This window comes from Sus scrofa, chromosome 7 (assembly GCF_000003025.6).
Source record: "Sus scrofa isolate TJ Tabasco breed Duroc chromosome 7, Sscrofa11.1, whole genome shotgun sequence".
NCBI classification, from domain to species: Eukaryota; Metazoa; Chordata; class Mammalia; order Artiodactyla; family Suidae; genus Sus; species Sus scrofa.
In genome coordinates, this window is record NC_010449.5 from 9,609,700 (window position 1) to 9,633,175 (window position 23,476).

Genomic DNA, 23,476 nt, shown 5'->3' on the forward strand with positions numbered 1-23,476 from the left:
AAGAAGGTTAATTCAGTTTAAATTAGACATAGCAATCATTTGAAAAACATAGTTGAAAGTTTCAAAGCAGACCTAGCATGCATTCATATGGCACAGGTAAGATTTTTCTTTTGGGGTAAGATATTCTAAGGCAAAACTCTTCCTAGAGGGCGTAACCCACACTCCATTTCCTTGTGCATGTCAAACACTCTTGGATGCTAAAATGCACGGTTTCCCATGGTTAGAAATTCCTTAAATGAAAGATGTAAAATTTCACTTTGAGTTAATCTGAAAAAGAATTATAAAATTTAACTGTATGTTTCTGGCTCCATTATTCTTGTTGGACTTCATTGAGAGCTGGTCATATGAAGGACTCTAAGTTGCTCTAGGAACCTAGCATCCTCTATTAAGAAGATAACTGTTTTCTTCATTTTTAATGATATGCATTTCCTGATTTTCTTAGAGTAAACTCATATGGCTTTTATGAAGAAGCAGATCATTTTTAAGACCTTTTTTTAATATGATTTTTAGTTTTTCCATTATAGTTTATTTACACTATTCTGTCCATTTCTACTGTTCAGCAGAGTGACCCAGTCATTTATATATATATATACTTTTTCTCACATTATCCTCCGTCGTGTTCCATCATAAGTGACTATAGTTCCCTGTGCTCTACAGCAGGATCTCATTTCTTACACTCCAGATGCAATAGTTTGCATCTACTAACCCCACAAATCATTTTTAATTTTGAAATATTTGTCATCTGAATTGGCTCAAGGGAGCAATTTCCTTTGTGTGCTGAGAGTCTGACCTTGTCCTTGGGAGAGACCTTGCTGAGTCATCTTTGACTGGGTCTACCCTGATGCCATGCATGGGTCTCCAGCCTGATGGTCCCACCTCTTCTCTTTCTCTGCATCTTCATCCATGACGTTTCAAACAATTAGCCCCTACCAGTCAACGCTGTGTATATAGCCTTGCAAGCTACAACCTCCTGTATTATCTTTCTTTCCTGACTCTCCAGCTTCACCATCAAATTAATCACTTTCCTCTAACTGTGAGACCTGTGGATTGCAAATGAACCTTCCTTTGACCATTGGAGTGATTGCACTTAACCAGAAATAAAAAGAGTCAATTTTATATTTAAAAAAAATAAATTTTATATATATATATATTTTTGTCTTTTTAGGGCCACACCCATGGCACATGGAAGTTCCTAGGCTAGGACTTGAATTGGAACTACAGCTGCCAGCCTACACCACAACCACAGCAACACCAGATCTGAGCCACGTCTGTGACCTACACCACAGCTCACAGCAACGCCAGATCCTTAACCCACTGAGTGAAGCCAGGGATTGAACCTGCAACCTCATGGTTCCTAGTCAGACTCGTTTCTGCTGTGCCACAGCGGGAACTCCTAAATAAAAAAAAATTTTTAATTGTAAAAACACATCTTCACCATTCTAAAGTATACGGTTTGGGGCATTTTAAGTACATTGGCATTATTGTGCTTAATAATGTGTGATGTTTAACCACCCTCCATCCACGGGGAGTTAGAATCCTCATTTCCTGCTCGGGGCTGCCTCCACCATCAAGTACTTCTGTCGCCCTAACACATGTAGCTGTTCGGTGAGAAGTGAGACTTATTGCCCTGTAGACCTTTTGCCACTTGGGACAGAACCACAAAGTTTGTAAAAGGTTCTGATACATTTATGTGACACTTTAGCCAAAAGGAATGACCTCTTTTCTCCTTCTCTTTAAACAGCTCTGAGCAGCGGGTCCCCTGTTCTACTTCCTACCACAGCTCTGGTTTGCACTCGGGTGACAGTGTCACAAAAGCCGGACCTCTGGGCCTTCCGGAAATAAGACAAGTGCCAACTGTTGTGATTGAATGTGATGACAATAAAGAAAATGTGCCTCATGAATCAGACTACGAAGACTCTTCTTGCCTGTACACGAGAGAGGAGGAGGAGGAGGAGGAAGAGGATGAGGATGACGACAGCTCATTGTACACCAGTGGGTGCATCCAAGCTCTTTGTGGAGGGCGGAAGGGGCGTGGCTGGTGGGAGGGGCGTGGCCGGTGGAGGGTGTGGCTGGTGGAGGGTGTGGCTGTGGGGGTGTGGCCGGTGGAGGGTGTGGCTGGTGGGGGCGTGGCTGGCGGGAGGGGCGTGGCTGGTGGAGGGTGTGGCTGTGGGGTGTGGCTGGTGGGAGGGGCGCGGCTGGTGGAAAAAGCTGCCCACCCCTAATCCAGGGCCTGGGGTTAACTGCTTCTTCATTAGTAAAATGAAAGGGTAACTGTCCTCTAAGCAACTTCGGAGCTCTAAAAATTATAACACCAGGCTACCATCTCCTACCTCTTTAGATGTTTCTTTCTTTGATTGCTTCCCTTGGAATGCAAACCCCCCATCAATTAAAAAAAAAAAAGGACAAGGAGGGGAGGCATCTTAAAGTTCAATTCCAGTCTACAGAATACTCGGAAATATTAACCTTTGTATATGGAACGAATTCACTTCTAAGCATACCTCAACCACTTGAGAAGGCCTGAATTTAAGTTGTTTTGAATTTTTTATTAAAATATAATTGATTTACAATATTGTGTACAAATTTACAATTTGTACAGCAAAGTGACACAGTCATTCATATAGCTATATGAATATATCAAAATATCCTTTTCTTATATTGTCTTGCATCACGGTCTATTCCAGGAGACTGAATCTAGTTCCCTGTGCTGTGCAGTAGGATCTCATCACTTATCCATTCTACATGTCACAGTTTGCATCTACGAACCCCAAACTCACCGTCCATCCCACTCCCTCCGCCCTCCCCCTTGACAACCATAAGTCTGCTCTCCACGTCTGTGAGTCTGTTTCTGTTCTGCAGATAGGTTCATTTGTGCCATATTTTAGATTCCATATATAGGTGATATTATAATGTATTCACCTTTCTTTTTCTGACTTACTTCACTTAGTATGATCATCTCTAGTTGCATCCACGTTGCTGTGAATGATATTATTTCATTCTTTTTTATGGCTGAGTAGCATTCCATTGTATGTTATGTACCACATCTTCTTAATCCATTCATCTGTTGATGGACACATAGGTTGTTTCCGTGTCTTGGCTATTGTAAATCATGCTGCCGTGAGCCATAGGGGTGCATGTATCTTTTTGAATGAAAGTTTTGTCCAGAAATACGCCCAGGAGTGGACTTGCTGGATCATATGGTAGTCCTGTATTTAGTTTTCTGCGGAATCTCATTACTGTTTTGCATAGTGGTTGTTCAAACTTGCTTTCTCACCAACAGTGTGGGAGGGTTCCCTTTTCTCCACACCCTCTCCAGCGTTTGTTATTTGTAGACATGTTACTGATGATAGAAGGCCTGAATTAAATTTCTTCTTTAAGGCCTTCAAATGTGCTAAGAGATGAGAGGAGAAAAAATGAACCTATCATTCTGGCTATGAGAAATACATTTTAGAGAAGTGAATACAGACTAACCTTTGGTCAGCTCTTTAACGCATGAACTTACATCACAGCAACCTTTTGCTGTGTGCCTGACGATGCTAAAATTTTATTCTCTTATCTACATCGTACAACACCCCAGGGCATAAACTCTTGCCGCATTTTACAGGTAAGGGGAGAAAATGAACAGGGGAGGAACTTGCCCAGAGCCTCACATGTGCTAAGTGGCAGTGCTGGGACTGAAGCTGCCTCTGTCTCATTCCAAAGCCCAAGTTCTAAAACCAGTGGAGGAGGAAAGAAAAGTAGTACTTATTCTCTCAAATCCAGAGGACTCTCCCCCGCCTGCTGCTTCCCAGTGCCTTCCTCTTGCTTCACACTTACCAGGCTTCAGAGAGCTGGCTGAACTTGAGAGCTGGAAATAGCCCTGGTGTCAAGGACAGAACCACGACCAGGGTTTCTCGGCCTCGGCCCAAGTGACATCTTGGGCCAGATAATTCCTTATCGTGGGGGCTGCTCTGTGCATTGTAAGATGTTCAGTAGCGTCTGCCGGAGGCCAATACCAGCCTCCTCATCAAACCCCAGTTTGACAACCAAAATTGCCTCTAGGCTTTGCCAAGTGTTCCAAGGGGGGAGGGGAGCCAAATTTTAAGGGCACCCCGCCATTGGTGCTGAGAACTGCTTATGTTAAAAAGAACAGCAGGAAGTTCCCTTGTGGCTCAGCAGGTTCAGGATCCAGCAGTGTCACGGCAGCAGCTCAGGTCGCTACTGTAGCGCAGGTTTAATCCCTGGCCAGGGAACGTCCGGGGCGTGGCCAAAAAAAGGCAGGAGAAGCAATCCCAGAACATTGCCTGTTTCAATGCCTCGCTCCCTCTCCCGTCCCACACTGACCCCCCCTTTGCCCAACCTTCCCTTCCCCCACGCGCCCAGCTCCACTGTGCTGATCCCTTTGGTGCCCCGTGAGTCCCCAGCTTCTCTGTCACCTCCGAGCACTCACGCATGCACGTGCCTACCTGGCCTGCTGCCTGTTCGTCTCCCTTCTCCTGCAGGTGCCCGCCCCTCCTCCTCCAGGAAGCTTCTCTCTGTTCCTGAAGGCCTCTGTCCCTTGTCCGCCCATGGCATTCTGCAGTCTGGCCTGCCCTCCTTTGTGACGTGGTCTGCTCCTGGGAAGCCAGATCCAAGCACAGGCTCCCCGTGTGCTCCTCCCACGCCCAGGTCCCCGCCAGGTAGAGGGACATGCTGATTGCAGGACCTCTAGGAAGGGTACAGAGGCTACCTTTCCTCCTTGGACCGAGGCCTTGACGGCCACCAGGCATTGGGCCGCCGTGTCTGTCCCTCTGCCTTTGGCCCCATGGAGCCCGGTTGGCCCTCTGGGAGTCCCAGCAGGTTTGTGGCAGCCTTACTAACTCGTCTCTCCCCTCCTGCAGGCTCCCTGGCCATGAAGGTGTGCAGGAAGGACTCCTTAGCCATCAAACTCAGCAACCGGCCCTCCAAGCGGGAGCTGGAAGAAAAGAACATCCTGCCGAGGCAGACGGATGAGGAGCGGCTGGAGCTGAGGCAGCAGATCGGCACCAAGCTCACCAGGTAGGCCCGCGGGACCGCTGGCTCCATCCTCGGCTCCGTCCTGAGTGTCTCTTGAATAGCTCTGCAGAAGCAGCTCTGGAGGCCGTTCCGTTTCTGCTGCAGGGTGGCTTCTGTGCGCGCCTCTTCTTCCCTCATGGAAATGTTGGATCTTTTTGTGATGAAAGGCTCAGGGAGAAGTGGGGGGGGCAGATTTCCAGGGAGAATAACCACCTCTAGACCCTGCCCCTCAGCCACCCGAATGCAGGACCTAGATACCTAGGCACTAGGGTTTGGTGAAGCACAAAGCGATCAAGTAAATGCACTTTCTGCTGGACTGGGCGACCAGAAGAGATGCGCAGTGGGTAAAGATCCCTCGTTACCAAGCAGGGTCTCTCTTGTCCCTACGGTCGCTATTACACACATAGGCAAAGCAGTGTGGTACGTTACGATGTTAAACGCTGTGTATTTGAAACCTAGGGCATCTTTGGATGGTGTCAGTGAACATTTGTGGCACATTTCTTATTGGCCAGGCCCTCCTCTAAACGTTATCTGTGTATTCATGCGTTTCCTCTTTGAATTTCCCTATGACATGGGCGTTTTGGTCCCCGTTTCACAGATGAGGGCACCAGCTAGGGACAACCTTAGCCACCTGCATGATGTCAGACAGGATGGCTCTAGAGTGGTCCCTCTTGACCATATATGGCACTGCCTCTCTGGGACAGCAGTTACCCCGAGAGCCCTTCCTCTGGCTCTCCCGCTCAGTGTTGGGGCACAGCGTGTAGGGGTCTCCCACTTACTGCTGCGTAGCCTCACGTAAGTCACCTATTCTCTTCGCTGGTGTCTCTGCCTTGGTAAGATGGGGCATCGTCAGAATGAAACAGGATAGCAGTTTCCTGCTGGCTCAGCTGGTTGGGAATCCAGCATTGAATTAAAACAATACAAGTAAAGCGTTGAGAGCAGTCCCCAGCCCATAATACATGCTCCTGTATCTGCTATTTCCTTTTCTCCTCCCAGCAGCCGAGGCAGGGAGCTCTCATGGTCACCTTCCTCAGCCCAAGTAGGAAACTAGTACATCAAGAGGTTATTTAAAAAAAATAAAGAAAAAAAAGTTAGAGTGGCACAGACACCATGCAACCATTTGCTGGTATTCCTCACTTCTGCCTGATTTATTTTGCTACTTGAGGGCGGCTTCTCTCTCTCATAATTCACTCCTCCTAGAGGAGGTTGTTTTAATGGTACAGGGCTGTAAAAGGATCCACACTGAGGGATGAGTTGGCCTTGGATTATGTGGTCTTTCAAGTCATAGAATGAGAAATCTACTCACCTGCCTCTCTCCCCCTCCCCTCCCCCTCCCTTTCCCCCTCCACCTCTCTCTCCCCCTTCCCCTCCCACTGAATGCAGTAACACCTCCACACCATGCCATCAGAGCTCTCCAACTTCCTCTAGAGAGCCTGTCCCATCGTGGAAGAGCCTGATGGTTAAACACTCTTCTCTCCGTGGAACTGAAATTTCTGTCCACCCACTGGTCTTATTCTCTTCTTTCTACAGCTCCTCAAAGCCTCATTGCTCTTAACACGCATGCTTTCGGATACTTGGAAACAGTGATCCTGGCTCCCCAAGCCTCCTCTTCGAGCCAGAGAGCCAGATCTCTCTAGGGCTTGGCAGGGCGGGTGGATATGACTCTAGGCTGCTTCCTGAACCGCTAGTTCAATTTTACACCTGATACAAACAAGGCCATCCTTTTTTTTGGGGGGGGGGCTTGAAAATAGAGAAAGAGCAGATCCTTGACCCCAGTCCCTCTTCTCAGAGTTTAGCTCCACCCGCCCCACACCCGAGAGTGAGCATCCTTATTCTAGTTGTCTCCCTCCCTTCTATTTGGCCGGCTCTGCGGCAGGGTTAAGAAGACCCCCAGGGCGGTGGGGGAAATGGAAAACTCTGCCGATGTGAGTGAGATGCCAGAGCATCTGACTGCCCAAGGGGACATCTTCCGTAGAGACAAGAGTGGGAGATAGAGCAGATGTGTGCAGCTGGTCACTCTGCTTGTCCACCGTGGAGTCGTTCCACCTGGAGGAATCTGACAAAGTGCAAAAGGCCACTGTTGTCCCAGAACATACTCCTACAAAGAGACAGTCCAGCTTCTCATGCCTGAATCCATGCCCACAACCCACCACCATGAGCGCCTGGCCATGGCAGTGACCCAACAACCCTCAGGTGGGAAAAGGCATAGGCTGTCCGTGCACTGCGAGAAGTTCTCTGCATTTGCAGCCTGATCCATATAAATCAACCCTTTCCCAACCCTTCCTCTCCTAACAACACTTAACAAAATGTAAATACTGCTTAGGATTCAGACATCCATTGAGATGTCCATTCCCAGCCCTTGTCCGCTGTGGTCAGTGGAAGGTGATACACTGACTGGGGAGAGAAAGACAGAGGAAGCGAGGGCAGCGTCGGGAACATTCTAGGTGTTGAATCCTGGATCTTCATTGTCTTTATTCATGCTTTCTTCTAGGGAGTTTATTTCCGTGTGGTATAACCCTTGGCGTCTCCAGCCAGATGATAGGAACTGGGCCTGAAGGCAAGCACATTAGGAGAGTTTAGCAGGTTGACTAGTTGTACAGAGTTCAGCAAATCCAATGGCTATCTGATCCGAATCTCAAGGTTTTCTTTGAGGCATGGGGGTTTAGGGACTGTTCCCTTTAAGATGAGAACCCAGCTTTGGGCTTCCACCTGCTCATTTATCCTAAAGCCAGGGCAGAGTGAGGGGGAACCCTGAGAACCGGGTGACCCTGACAGAGAAGCAAGCTGAGGCCAGGAGCCTCGGCTTCTAGCTCTGGCTCTGCTGTCTCCTGAGTCGTCATTTGCTCTCCCTGGACCTACAGTTACAAATCCAAAGAGATTAGAATAGATCATCCGGTCACTTTGTGCAAAATGTCAATTTCATTAGCATCAAAATTAACGGAAAGGACATAGGACTCGATTGCAGCATTTGCTTTTCTGAGGCTGCAAGGCTACAGCTTTCCCTGGCGATGGAGGTGGTGAAACACACTGGAAATCTCCAACTCTTTGGAAAGCACACAGCCAAGTCTGCAGTTGTCTTGGAGGGAGCATGCTATAAAACATAATTTTAGCCTGACAGTCTCAGCTGCATTTTAGAAAAGTGCAGTTACTCCAAGAATAATCCCAGATTGGGGGAAGGGAGCAGAAACAGCAACGAAAATGGTACCAGGTGTTAAGGCAGATTTTCCACCTAAAAATGCAGAAATACTCTTCTTCCAAAAATGTCTTCTTGTTGGTGCTCTTGGGCAGCCTCTCCTAAACCTTGGTCAACTAGTCATCTGGATGCTTTGATAAGAAAGAAATGTTTTGGTCAACTGCCATTGGAGAAGTGCGGGTTGCCCTTGAGACAGGAACATGGTCAGCCGGGAGAGCGATGCTCTGCCCGCTGTGTATACAGACCAGCCAGGTGCCCAGATCCAAGGGGCCGACAAGACCGTCCACTGGAGGCAGGGTGGGGGCATGAAATAGTAGAACTTCTACTTAAATTTATTTTGTATTCTTTTGAAGTCAATTGTGTCAGCATTATAAAATACATAGCATATCCATGCAGTCGAACTTGTGTATGACTTAGAAAGAAATGGAGTGTGTGGGGTCTCATGCAGAACAAATTACACGGATGGAGTTCCCAAAAGGCTCTGAGTCCACAGGTCCAAGGGCCCCTTTTAGGGGCTACATGAGCGGGTCTTTTCCTCCCCAAGGCCCTCTAGTCAGTGAGAATGTAGAGACCCCAGGAGAACCCCTCGCCCCTCCAGGGCCCCCCACATGCAATATTCTGCCACTTTCTCTCTGGGTCTCTTCTTTGGGCCCTTTAACTTGAACCCTTGGAGGTGGTCAACCTGTGTGATCTTAGCTCTCCAATCCACTTCTGTTTCATTCATTTACCAAGCTTTTTCCTCCCCTAAGAATAATATTCAATGCACATGACTCCATTTTATTTCTTGGAAATCCATCTTACTACTGCCTCCCTCCCTCCTCCAAAAAAAATCATTTAAAAAATTAGACATTGATGTTCCCATGGTGGCTCAGCAGTTTAAGAACCCGACATGGTGTCTGTAAGGATGGATGCGGGTTTGATCCCTGGCCTCACTCAGTGGGTTAAGGATCCAGCATTGCCGCAAGCTGGGGGTGTAGATCGCAGATGGATCTGGCATAGTTGTGGTGTAGACTGGCAGCTGCTGCTCCGATTTGACCCTTAGCCCGGGAACTTCCATATGCGGCAGGTGCGGCTGTGAAAAAGAAAAAAAAAATAGACATAGAGCTATGCTTCTCAGTATTCTTGGTGAGAATGATGTCTTGATGAGCCAGGACAGCACCTTCTGGCCCTTTTCCACTTCCTAGTTTGAGGCATTGACTGGTTGCAGAAGTGACCCCCCCACAACTGGAGACTGGCCCTCAGGACCGCTAGGAATGGGACTCGCAGGGACTAAAGAGAAGCCTGACACCTCAAGAAGTAATGCTTTGGCCTCTAAAACTCCCTTTTGAAAATAAATTGCCACGACTACCTACTTTTAAAGAAGGGAGCTACGACTCTGAAGCATGAGCCGTTCATGGTCACCCAACAGCCAGGATACCTAGCCATGCTCTTGGGAACAGCCAGCTGTTCAGACCCAACTGGCCCAGGCCTCTCCAACTGAGGTCCCCTCCCCTCAGTCCCCTCCAGGACTTTCTGTACTGTTTGGACCAGACATGGGGAGAAAACGCCTGGGAAGGAAAAGCAAATGGGAGGTGCCTTGCAGGATATGTAGGAGGATACCGTCTAAATGAAGCTCCGGGATAAATGAGGATTCGGGCCATCTGCCTCCTAAAATATCTCTTCACCCTTAAAATACCGCCCTCCCCTTCAGGGGTGAACTATCATCTCTTCCACAGTCATCATGGACCAGAATATTTCAGCAGCCCTCTGAGTTAGAGCAGCCATAGCGCCCTCTTAAAGTTGGAAGCATCCTTATGAAGAAGCCCTTGGAAGCTTTACTTGGTTTTGGAAAGGATGTTTTTCCTTGTGACATCCTTTTCCTACATAGCTGGTGATTCAGGCTGCTCGCCTGTGATTCCTCCAAGTGATCAAAGGAGAAACTGACTTAATTTCAGCTCCTGGGAGTCTTCTTTTTCTCGGGGTTACCCTAACAAAGGGGCACAAACCAAGTGGCTTACTCAACAACAATGCATGGTCTCCCAGTTCTGGAGCCTGAGGTTCTGAAATTGAAGTGTCAGCAGGGTTGGTTCCTTCCAAGGGCTGTAGGGGAGAATCTGTTCCAGTCCTTTCCCCTGGCATCTGGGGACTGGCTGGCTGTCTTGGGCTTTCCTTGGCTTGTAGATGCATCACTCTAATCTCTGCCTCCCTCTTCACTCCTCCCAGATGTGTGTCTCTGTGTCCAAATTTACCCCCTTAATAAGGAAACAGGTCAGAATAAGACCCAACCCTCATCACCTTGTTTTAATCTGATTACCTCTATAATTAAGAGGTAATTCCCTGGAGTTCCCGCTGTGGCACAGTGGGTTAAGAGTCCGACTGTAGTGGCTCAGGTCGCTTCCGAAGTGTGCGTTCCACCCCTAGCCCAGCACAGTGGGTTAAAGGATCCAGTGTTGCTGCAGCCGCAGCATAGATCACAGCTGCAGCTCGGATTCAATCCCTGGCTGGGGAACTTCCGTATGCCATGTGTGCAACCATTAAAACCAAAACAGAACCACACAAGGTTGCACTCTGAGGTTTTAACGGTGAGGACTTCAACATATGTATTTTGGGGAGACACAGTTCGGCCCATTTGAGGAAGCACGAAGTGGGCCTGCCTAGAAAAGGAGCCACGAACTCAAGTGCCCGCGGTCAGATAGGTACATCTGGACATAAGGGAAGCAGGTGTTTTAAGATGGTTAACAGTGTTGAACTGGAATGAGATGAGACGTCCATCCCTTATCAAAAGGGGTCACCCCCCTTCAGCCTCAGCCCCCTTGTTGTTTTGGAAAAGTGAAGGACCAGTCTGTCAGATCTTAGGAAAAGAAATCTGTATTTTTTAAATGAAAATTCCAAAATGTTTAAACCTTGCACAGGCCAAACAATATATGTATGGGTTAAATTCAGCCCTAGGATCATGTCTCAGCCTGGGCCCCCTGGACCCGGAAGCCATAGTTTTTCCTACCTACAGTACCGTCCTAAATTCTATAGACGGGTGCTACACATTTTGATGGCATAAGATAGAACTCTTCTGTGAGTGCTAACTGCGGGCACGTACGTGTGTCTTATCGGTAGCAGCTGGGAACTAACATCTTACAGGATCCACATTCATTTGAAGATGGTTGTGTGGATTAATCATTAAAGCAACATACCGTCTTCCTTAGAAGAACTTTTGACCCAACTCTGTCTGTTTCAGTAATTTAGTCAGTTGGTTTGGAGAGTGTTTGTGACTACAGAAAAATGCAATTATCATACTAAGTCCAAAAGAGAAAGACAAGTACCATGTGATATCACTTAGATCTGGAGTCTAATATATGGCACAAATAAACCTGTCTACAGAAAAGAAACAAACGCATGGAGAACAGACCCCTGTGTGCCAAAAGGGGAGGTGGAAGGAGCGGGATGGAGGGGGAGTTTGGGGTTAGCAGATGCAAACTGTTAGAATGGATAGGCGTTCCTGTCCTGGTAGAGTGGAAACAAATCTGACTAGGAACCATGAGGTTGCAGGTTTGATCCCTGGAGTTGCTCAGTGGGTTAAGGATCTGGCATTGTTGTGAGCTGTGGCTATGGTGTAGCTCTGATTTGACCCCTAGCCTGGGAACCTCCATATGCCACAGGTGCAGCCCTAAAAAGCAAAAAAAAAAAAAAAAAAAAAAAAAAAAGAATGGATAGACAATATGGTCCTGTTATATAGGGAACTATATACAATCCCTTGGGGTAGAACTTGATGCAAAATAATATAAGTAAAGGAATGGGTGTGTGGGTGTGTGTCTGTGTGTGTGACTGGGTCCCTTGCTATACAGAAGAAATTTGCCCAACATTGTAAATCAGTTATACTTTAATAAAAAATAAATTTTGAAAAAATACATTAAGTTGAATGAAGAAATTGGTTGAAATAGCTGTAATGGCTTTCGTTAATATTTATGAGTCTGGGAATCCCAAGGAGTGAAGGTTGAAATGCTGCTAATTGCTGATCGTTTGAATCTATACCTGAGGCGTGAGATCCTAGACCAAGCATCTTGTGACAGATCAGACATAGGACCCGCCTTTGAAAATCATCCAGATTCTCCCTCCTCCTCAGTACGATCCATGACCATCACTCAAAAAGCTGTTGTCTTTTCAGTGGCAGCAGGGTGGGGAATGTGACAGGGGAGGTGGAAAAATGATGACCTGATCATCCCCGTGAACCTAACGTGTTATCTCTCTTATTTCGAGTGACATAATATGCTAGGAAGGAAGAGTATTCTGAATCTATTTTATGCTCCTAAGTAGTTCACACTGTTGGCAGAATATAAAATACTATGTAGAGAGGATTATGTGCTGCTTTAAATCCCATACAAGGGTCAAGGGAGAAACTCAAAATCCATTTTTTATGCTCATTGCACGGGCAGTAAAATGCAGTAATCCCGACTTCTGACTGTAGCTCCCATACTGTTTATGGTTCAGGAACATCAGCATTACCAGTCTTGACACACCAGAGCCTAGTTCCAAGGTGGCAAAGGACATCTCCCCCACATCTAAGGGCTGATGCTAAGTGTGAGCTGGCATCTCCCCAGACTAGGTAATTTCTTCTGCTGCAAAAGCACTTCCTAAAAATAGCAGTAACAAGCAAAGGCTGCATGCATTCAGTTCACCTTTGGCTGACTGAGTGTGCCCTGGACATGCATCCCTGTGCATCACTTGCAAGAGAGGAGGAGAAGAGACTTGAGTGAAATCTGGGAGGAGCTGGTTTCTGCAGCCTTGCGGCATCATCAGCATCCCCCTCATCACCACTTGGTGATGGAGGAAGGAGTGGAGCACAGCTCAGAGGGGACCAGAGAGGAGCAGGAAGATGGTATTTGTGTCCGTTCATCTTCGCATCCACAAAACCTGGGTGGGAGTGGCCCTGGGTCAGCGGGCTTTCTCCTGTGGATTCCAAGCCCTCCCCTAAACAAAACGGAAATTAGATACCAGTCACCAGGCTGAAACTGAGTGATAGGAACAAGCTCAATCAGAGTGAAATATGATGGGAACAGAATCATTGCATCTTGCAGCATTTGCATAACAGGCACGTGGCATCTTTGAGCAGCTCAACTGCCTTCCGATCATCCGACATCTTCCATTAACCCACTGCGCGAAATAGAAAAATCCTCCCTAAAAGCCCTTGAGAAATGCTGACATCTTCGGAAAGGTGCCGAGTTGCGTCGAAGCTACAGCACTACCTGACCGAGAGAAAGTTAAAGGCAACTGCCTTTTTGATTTGTCTGTTTTCATGAAAGGTACAAAAGCTGCCCTTAGGAGATCTGAGTGAGGCATGTGGGGAGGAGGCGGAATAAAACTTCAGAACCACACGGGTGGAGGTGGTGGCGTTGAGGCTTGAGCCACCCCCACCACAGGTGGTACCAACTCGGCTCCGTGGACACCTCATCAATAGAAATTGATGAGAGACTTGATGAGAAATTCAGACAAGGCTTTATTGCAGCAGCTGGGAGCAAAAACAAGCCCTAAGTGCCAAAGGCGGGTGAGCTGGTTCCTTAAATGGGGTGAGAGCTGGCACGGATGGGTCGGAAGAGGGCAAGAGGGGTGGCTTAGGTGGTCTGCCCACCCTTTGGTGGTGCTGTGAACAGGGAGCAGGCAGAGTACTCTGCTTTTGCTCCCAGCAGCTCATAAATAGCCATTGGTTTGTGGGCTTTTTGTATCTTATTGTTCCTAAGCATCTAACCCTGCTTATTTTTAGTCCCTATAGTTTCTTTGTATTCTGTTGCTAGAGGGGTTGTTTGTTCAGGTGCAAATGCCAGGGCTTTGCTGTGGCTAGAGGGTCCTAGGTCGCAGCCTGTCTCACAGGGACCCCAGCCACCAGAGATGTCTCAGAGCCTAATAGAGACCCTTGCAGCCCCGTGCCCTTTCACCCCAGCCTCCAGCTGTTAAGAAACGCAATAAAGACCGTTCTTGATAATCCTGTCGCCAAGCTGGAGTTTCTGAGCCCTGACAGTGTGCATGTGTGTGTCTGTAGGAGAAGAGTCACAGTTTACAAGCCTCACACTGGCTGTTCAGGAACAAAGCCGCATCTTGTCAGGCCCGTCCAGTGCTCTGCATTGGTGACTCGCAGCTGCCCTGGCCGCCTGTGAATTTTTCAATGATAGAGTAAGTCTGGAGGACAAAGGAGCTGCTTTTTACCCCCGGCAGGAATAGAATCCAGCTCAGTGTTTAAAGCTTGAAAAAGTTAAAAAAAAAAAAAAAGTGGCCATCATTGGGAAATAGGAAGTCTTCGTTTGGTTTTTTTAGTAAGCTTTTTTAAATGGCTGATTATCCCAGCAGCATTTGAGATTTGGGGCACAGGAGTAGGGTGGGGAGGGTACAGCTATATTCAGCTACCAAGAAGAGAATGGGCGAGTCCTCTAGGCTGCTGTATGGCCCCGTGTTAATGGTTGCTCTTAAGCTGATAAGGAATGGCCTTTTTGTTTTCTAGGGAATTTTCTCCTGAACATGGTGGGCTCATCTGCTATGATGATTCTTGTTCATCTTAGGCTATGGCAGAAAGAAAGACCCTGTTCTCACCATATTTGGCTAAGAAAGAGGTCCCAGACAACCACTGGGGCAAGGGTCCCTGCCATAAGGTTATCTAAGACTCTAGAGCCCTTTGCTATTGATAAAGTGTTCTCCTTGCAGCAACTCCTCCGATAAGCTTCACTGCAACCTGCCAGGTCATGGCAATTGGGACTCCCTTCCTGGAGGAGCGTAGACAGAGCTCACAAATGCTCCGTGGCAAGAGAAGCACATCTTCCAGATCAGATGCTCACATGCTGAGAGCCACACTTAGTTTGATTGAGTTTTTGTGTTGAACAGAACCGCCCTCTCAATAGTAATAACTCTGCCGTATTATTCTAAACGCCTATTCATCAGGTGCCTGTGGTTGGGTGTGGCTGTGTGGGAGGCTGGAGTTCGGGAGCAGTGGCTCAGGCTTGTGTGTGCAGATGGAATCAAGAGAGAGAGAAGCCGTGGAAGGAAGAAGGAATAGGAGATTTTCTTCCATCTCGGACTTCAGTGGGCTTTGTCTTGTATTTCAGTAATACTGTCCACAGTAAGTAGGAAGAGCTAAAGCACTTAACACCAAGCTTTGGTTCTCAAGGCACTGGTACTGGATGTGGCATGACAGGCCAGGTGGTCCAGTGGAATGGGTCCTTGGGTGGATGGCATCAGCATCACCTGAAACGTTTTTTGGTTTTTGTTTGTTTGTTTGTTTTGGCTCCTACATTTCTCAGTCAGTTCTCTTTTTTTGCTTTTTTAAAAATCATAGTTGATTTACAATGGTCTGTCCATTTCTGGGGTAAAGTGACCCAGTTATACGTATACATACCTTCTTTTTCTCACATTATCCTCCGTTATGTTCCATCACAAGTGACTGGATATGGTTCCCTGAGCTATGCAACAGGATCTCATTGCCTATCCACTCCAGATGCTATAATTTGCATCTACTAGCCCCAAACTCTCAGTCCATCCCACTCCCTCCTCCTTCCGCTTGGCAGCCACAAGTCTGTTCTCCATGTCCATGAGTTTGTTTCTTTTCTGTAGGTAGGTTCATTTGTGCCGTATATTAGATTCCAGATCTAAGTGATATCATATGGTATTTGCCTTTCTCTTTCCGACTTATTTCCCTTAGGATGAGAGTCTGTAGTTCCATCCATGTTGCTGTAAATGGCATCATTTTGTTCTTTTTTATGGCTGAGCAATATTCCATTGTGTACATGTACCACATCTCCTTAATCCATTCATCTGTGGATGGATAATTAGGTTGTTTCCATGCCATGTCTGGAACTTGTTAAAAGGCAGATTTTCAGGCCCCACTCATCAAATTCTGAGCATGGGGTCCAGAGATGTGCATTTTAACGAGTGTGATTCTGATGTACAACTGAAGTTTGGGAAGCAGTGGTCCAGTAGAAAGAGCAATAAAGAGCTGTGAAGCTTGGCCTGAAATTGAAAGTTCCATCTACCAGTTATAAGCTGGGTTCCTGGTGAGCCTTAATTTCTCCACCTGTAAGATGGACCGCCCAACCAAAGTCATCAAACACACTAAATGAGTCATTCTCCCCATTGTAATAGATAATGGACAATAATTGTTCCTTGGTGATTATTCTAAAGTCCTGTTCATCAGAATAAGTAATGCTAGTTGCCCAAACAGACAAATCCTAAATCCCAGTGGCTTAAGGCATTAAAAGTATATTTCACCAGAGTAAAGCCTAACAGGGTCAGAGCGCCTCTATCCATATGTATCCATTACATGCTTCTAGAACCCATGGCTCTGTTGCCACCATAGCCAGGGAAGGAGGGCTCCAGAAGATACACACACCTCTTCTGCTCACAGTTCACTAATCAGAACTAGGCTCATGACCCCTGTTGAGCTGCAGGAGAGACTGAAAAGGCAGAGGAGCACTTGGAGGATTTGATGTGCCCAGCGTGTCTTGGCCACAACTCCATTGAGGCAACACATGTCGTGACTCTTCCTTATTTCATGGTTGCTGCGATCATGACTCCAGTCATGTAAAAGGGACCCATCACATGTAAAAAAGACTTCATTAAAAGACTTTTCAGAGAGTGTGGTGTACACATAAAATGGACTATTACTCAGCCTTAAAGAAGAAGGAAATTCTGCCATTTGTGACAACATGGATGAACTAGGAGGGCATTATGCTAAGTGAAAGAAGCTAGACTTAGACAAATACTGCATTAACTCACTTATACATGGAATCTTGAAAAGCAATAGTCAAGCTGTTTGTAACAAACAGTAGTATGGGGATCACTGGAGGCTGGGAGTTGAGGGATCACCAGAGGCATGGACTTTCAGTTATAAGGTGAGTAAGTTCTGGAGACACATGTGAACAGGATGGTGACTCTGGTTATACTACAGCTGACCCTTGAACCAGGCAAGGGTTAGGGTACCAACCCCCCCGCAACACACACACACACACACACACAATTGAAAATCCACATACGACTTTTGATTCCCCAAAATCTGAAGTACAAATAGCCAGCGATGGACCAGGAAACCTTATAGGTATCAGCTGATTAACATGTATTTTGTACGTTATGTGTATCCCTACATATATTTTATGCATTTATAACATGCCTAACCTGTTCATATTTTTTCAGTACTTCCTGGCTATATGTTTTGCCTGCAAGTTTTTTCAAATTGTCGCAAATCTCCAAAACATTTCCCAGTGTATTTATCAAAAAAGTCCATGCTTAAGTGGCCCCATACAGTTCAACCCCATGTTGTTCAAGAGTCAACCGTAATCTATTGTATACCTGAAGTTTTTAAGAGTGTAGATATCAAGTGTTTGCACCAAAAATAGGGGATGGGTGTGTTGATTAGTTGGACTGTGGTCTTCATTTCACAGTATAGACATAGATGAGAACATCACATCCTTTCAATGTATGTGATTTTCCTTTGGCAGAAATTTAAATAAAAGTCTTTTCACAGTGGGCTGAAGGAAGGAGGCAGCCCGTTGGCAGTGGGAATGTAGACTCGTGCTTCGTCTGCGGGGCACGGATCATGTGCAGAGTCTGTGAGGGTCTGTGTTGGAGCCAGGATCACTGCATGGCTGTGATCTGCATCGGAGAATGGACCACTCTTAAGGTCCAGCTTAGTTAAAGCAACTCGTGGAAATCTGAATAACCTTCCTTAGAGAAAAATGAGACCCCAAATAAACATTGCTTCTGTTTAAAGACAAAAACTAGCTTAAACACAACTGGGAGATTCCCAAAAGGAAGAATGGACCTTGAACTGAAGAAGTTTATTTTCTATGAGTTTAAGGTTAACTTCTCAGGGAAATAAGTTACTAAGGGACACCATGGAACCTCAACAAACTGCATGTCTTAGAATTCTTTTGAAATTGATGGTGTGCAAGACTGGACTAGGCATTATTTAAAAGGTACTTGGGAGTTCCCATTGTGGCTCAGCAGGTTACAAACCCAACTAGTATCCATGAGGATACGGGTTCGATCCCTGGCCTTCTTCAGTGGGTTAAGGATCCAGCATTGCCGTTAGCTGTGGTGTAGGTTGCAAACATGGCTTTCCTCTGGCGTGGCTGTGACCATGGTGTAGGCCGGCACCTGTAGCTCCGATTCGACCCCTAGCCTGGGAACTTCCGTACGCCACGGGTGCAGCCCTAAAAAGCAAAAATAAAAAATAAAAGGGAGCTGGATAAACATCCCTCACAGAGGATTAGATTAGCTAGACAAGGTCACTCATAAGTCTCTGCTTTAGCCTGGGAAAGAGACACTGATGGCAGGTTTGGTAGGGAAAGTGTGGGTCCTTCTGGAGCACATTCTTGTATTAGTGTGAATGTATTTTGGACTAGTTCTCTTTCCATTTTTCTCCTTTAAAATGTTCCCCCAAACTGGGAGGTTGGGGTTGGTAGATGCCAACTATTACATTCAGAATGGATGGGCAGTGAGGTCCTACCATATAGCACAGGGAACTGTGTCCAGTCTCTTGGGATAGAACTGAAGGAGATGATAGAAAAATTTTATATATATATATATATGTGACTAGGTCGCTTTGCTGTACCGCAGAAATTGGCGCAACATATAAAGAAAAAACATAAAGAAATTAAATATAATATAAAGAAAAATGTATAAATATATACAATATAAAGAAAAAAAATCTCTCTCCCTCTCCATTACCCCCCAGCCTGCCTGTATCTTCTCCACTCCTCTCTTCTTACCTTTCTCTCTTAATAAATGCTTACTTGCGTCACTACAAAAAAAAAAGAAAAAAAAAAAAAGGCCTACCTGAACCCTCCCCTCCCCCACCAAAGAATGTTCCTGAAAGAATCAGGGTGGGACAGAGCTCTGGATATTTTAAATATGGACTCATCTAAACATGTACACATGAATGGGAACAGCATCAACTCAAGTTGTCAGACCACTGTTCTTGCAGTATATTCTTTTTTTCCCATCATCTTTTGGTCCCTTTGTAAACTACAACAGTCATAAGGATGTGTCACCGCTGTTACACTTTTATCCATGAAGTGAGCTCTCAGAGCCATTTGGGAATTTGTCAGGAGGCAGTGAATAAACTATGAGTTAAAACATCTTCTGAAGCATCAGACTTGGGTTGAAAGATAATTCTGTTGCGTGGACTCCCACTTCAAAATCTGGTCTAGTGCTTTCAGATTGGCTTTTTCAGAGATTTTTTTTTTTTCACAGTGGGCTTTGTACCTGTACTGCAAGGAGTGTAGGTGTGAATTTTTTCCCCTCCTTCTTGATTGCATCCTTTGGGTGTGAAGACATATAGAATTCGAGCACTGCAGGGTTCTCATGGACACTTACCACACTGGCTCTAACAGCCTTCATTTTACAGTCAAGGAAGCTGAGGCCAGAAGAGGTTAGGTCGCTCGCCAAGTTCGCATCATTATCTGGCTACACTGGGATCTGCAACCGAGAGACCTCTGACCCCCAGCTGGTGCTGAAAATTAATATCCCTCACAAAAGAGAGAAATGCATTCACTTCGCACTGGAAGAAAGAGGCCAGTTAATTATTAGAAAGTATAACAAGTCATGGAGCTTAGCTGAGTTCCTCAATTCATGTCTGAAAGAAGAACAGATGACTCAAAGCAAAGGTTTTGGATTCAATCTTTAAGAAACATTTTTAGGAGTTCCTGTCGTGGCGCAGTGGTTAGTGAATCCGACTAGGAACCATGAGGTTGCGGGATCGGTCCCTGCCCTTGCTCAGTGGGTTAATGATCCGGCGTTGCCGTGAGCTGTGGTGTAGGTTGCAGACGCGGCTCGGATTCGGCGTTGCTGTGGCTCTGGCGTAGGCCAGTGGCTACAGCTCCGATTTGACCCCTAGCCTGGGAACCTCCATATGCCGCGGGAGCGGCCCAAGAAATAGCAAAAAAAGACCAAAAAAAAGAAAAAAGAAAAAAAAAGAAACATTTTCAGAAATCAAACAGCCCACAAATAAGGGATTCTTGAATATTCTCTCATAGGTAGGCTCTTTCCTGGGGCATTGTTTCCTCCTCAACCCCGTGTAGCTGAAAGAACATGTAAGTGAAGTACCCAGGAGTTCTCATTGTGGCTCAGCAGAAACAAATCTGACTAGCATCCATGAGGATGCAAGTTCTATCCCTGGCCTTGCTCAGTGTGTTAAGGATCCAGCGTGGCGTGGGCTGTGTTGTAGGTTGCAGACGTGGCTCAGATCCCACGTGGCTGTGGCTGTGGTGTAGGCTGGCAGCTGCAGCTCTGATTTCACCCCTAGCCTGGGAACTTCCATATGTTGTGGGTGCGGCCCTAAAAAGAAAAAAAAAAAAAAAAAAAGTACCCAAGTGAGAGGCATTTTCCCTTCTTATCATCACGGCTGAGAAAGTCTCGTTAATAATGTCGAAGGGAGTTCCTGTTTTGGTTCAGTGGTAATGAACCCGACCAGTATCCATGAGGACGAGGGTTCAATCCCTGGCCTTGCTCAGTGGATTAAGGATCCGGCATTGTCGTGAGCTGTGGTGTAGGTCGCAGATGCAGCTCGGATCCCGTGTTGCTGTGGCTGTTGTGCAGGCCAGCAGCTGAAGCTCCACTTTGACCCCTAGCCTGGGAAGTTCTGGCTCAAAAAAAAAGAGAAAATAATAATACTAATTTGAAGAGTGAGCACATACTTAGAAGATTTTTTTTACCTGCTGCCTTACTTTGGAGTTGGCCTCTTCTGGTGATACCATCATTCAGATGGTAAATGATACGGAAGAGGATTCCTTTGTTCTTCCTCCCAGTGGTGAAGTTCGCATTTCTCGTCTCCAGAGAAATTTCCATGGTACACTGTGCTCTTTCTCCCACACCCGCCGAAGGTGGCTTCAGGTTGGATTGTGGGTGATTTTTCTGCAGCTTCCCTGGAAAGCTGGCACACAGACCTGAATGAAATAGCGGAACTGGATTACAGTGGAGACATTTGCAGTGCAGTTGTTTTTCATGGGTCCCTGTATATCTTTGTTTACGGGGGGGCGGGGGGACCAAAAAAACCACTCTCATACAAAATGCTAATAAGAGTAATTCATTTTATTTATCTTCATTATATTCATTTCCCTCTCCTTGGTTTTAAAGGCAAAGACTTTTATAATAGTCTTAAAAACTGCATATATGTTAAACTCAATCAGAAATTTTTGATAGCATATAAACAGGGAAAAATCATCCAGAGATACAAACCCTGGAAAATCGCTTTTCCCTCTGATTCCAAAGGCAATCCCTTTGAAATATAAGTGAGTGTGTTTCTATTTTAGGAAGTGGGATCATGAAAATTTTATGTTCTGTGTGCATTGAACCATTCAAGCAATAGTTCTCCAAAACGGGCAGCCTTGTTAGTGCCTTTGGGGGAAAAAAAAGCAAACAGATAAACCCTGGGTGCTGACAGGTAATCCGTGTGTGGAAAACAGCTTTACCCGCCGTGAATCCAACTCCCCTTTGGACTGTTAGGATTTTCCTTGTCTTGCTCATGCCGTATTGTAACTTAACCAAGCTCCCCCTTGAAAGATGCTAAGGCAGGTAATTGCCTCTTCCTATGCATTAAAATCAGACCGTGCAGGAGCTGCCCACTCCAGATTTGATGGAAGCGATGAATCTGCCGTCTGTGCACCCCCCTCCCCAAGAAGCCCAGTCAATGTCCCATCCAAGGGAAGCCCCCAGCCCGCCCTCCTTAAGTGACTTGGTACTTGCTCTGGATTCAGGGAGGCTGAGTCAGGTCTAGTGGACGCCTTCTGTCGGGAGCCTGCTGTGTCCACACAGCGCATCCCTAGAGCACCACCGCTGCTTGACTCCGGCTCTCACTCCATCTCATTGCTCTCTCACGTTGCCCTCTCTTTTCTCAGGTCCAACCACATGTGGTCATCTGGGGCCACAGTGTGTGAAATCTGATTCTCACCCACCATCCACAAATAGCACCATTGGGATATGCTTGGGCATTTCCCATGGAGGAGCTGTGAATTCATACAACTTTGTCCAGGCAAAAACAAAACAAGCTGGAGTTCCCTTGGTGGCTCAGTGGAAACGAACCTGACCAGTATCCGTGAGGACACAGGTTCAATCCCTGACCTCACTCCATGGGTTAAGGATCCAGTGTTGCCAATGAGCTGTGGTGTAGGTTGCAGGTGTGGCTCAGATCTGGCATTGCTGTGGCTGTGGTGTAGACCGGCAGCTACAGCTCTGATTTGACCCCTAGCCTGGGAACTTCCACATGCCACGGTGTGGCCCAAAAAAGACTAAATAAAGAAATAAGATTATTCATTGGGAAAAAAAAAAAAAAGCCTATATCTGATGTCAGGTTTAGCCAAGCAATTAGCTTAAATTTGTCATGAATTTCCCCTGTATGTTACATAGTAGGTTTCCTAACTGGTGAATAAGAGAATGCTGGTGTATATGTCAAAATATATGGGATGTTTCGTAAACATTTGAGCTCTTTACTTCTCTAGGAGTTGTCAGACCGCCTCCTTGACAGGTAAACTTGATGTAGGGAAATTCTGATCTCCTTTCTGTCTGTCCCAGTCATCCTCACGGTGAGCTAAGTAAGAACAAAGCCCTAAGGCCACGGACCCTGGTAGAGGGAAAAAATTATCATTATAAAGCCAATGAACAGATGAGGCAATGTATCATATTAAGAGAAGCGTTTTTAGCTGCTGTTCCATGGAGGGGTGCAGAGCTGCAGCCATGATCCAACAGCAAACCCATCAAAAATGCAGTCCTCGTGGGTTCAAGCCCAAGCCAGGGACAGGAGGCCAGAGGCCACCGTGAGCATGAGAACTCAGCACGGAGAGGGTTGAACCCACTCAGCAGTGATCACACTGGTGCTTGGAAAAGCCAGTGCATGAGAGATGGGCCTCTTCCCGATATTTTATGCATGAGGAGGAGGAGGAGGAAGAGATGAAAAAGGCAGGCCATCCATCCTCTACGGTCGCCGACGGTCCATAAATCAGACCGCACAGGTATTAAAGGCTTGTGTCCCTGCCATGGGGCATCAGAATTATTCTTCTCGGCCTTTCCGTCGTGCTCTGTACTTCAGTCTGATGTGTTGGAAGACACGTTACATCCTTCTCATTGGGGTTGAAGGCGACCTAGTGTACGGCTAAAGATGCACCCCTTTCCTTTTGGAACAAGGTACCAAAATGATGTGTGTGGAGTGAACTGTGACAGGCCTTAGGGTTCCACTCCCCGGATGGATGCTTGGAGGCTGGAGTTTCCAGGCGCTGGTGACACTCTGGCCAAGGGTTAAATCTGGCCGGCCACCTGCCTTTGTACGTGAAG

General features: G+C 46.5%; 1 protein-coding gene across 16 annotated transcripts in view; it reads left to right on the forward strand.

The window, feature by feature from the left end:
- Positions 1-23,476, forward strand: part of PHACTR1 (phosphatase and actin regulator 1) — a 561,465-nt gene that overhangs the window by 504,278 nt on the left and 33,711 nt on the right. For all 16 annotated transcript variants that reach the window (XM_021099752.1, XM_021099751.1, XM_021099756.1 and 13 more), the window contains 2 exons: positions 1,742-1,992; positions 4,857-5,013. In XM_021099752.1, the coding sequence (XP_020955411.1) occupies positions 1,742-1,992; positions 4,857-5,013 (408 nt within the window). The remainder of the gene's footprint in view (positions 1-1,741; positions 1,993-4,856; positions 5,014-23,476) is intronic.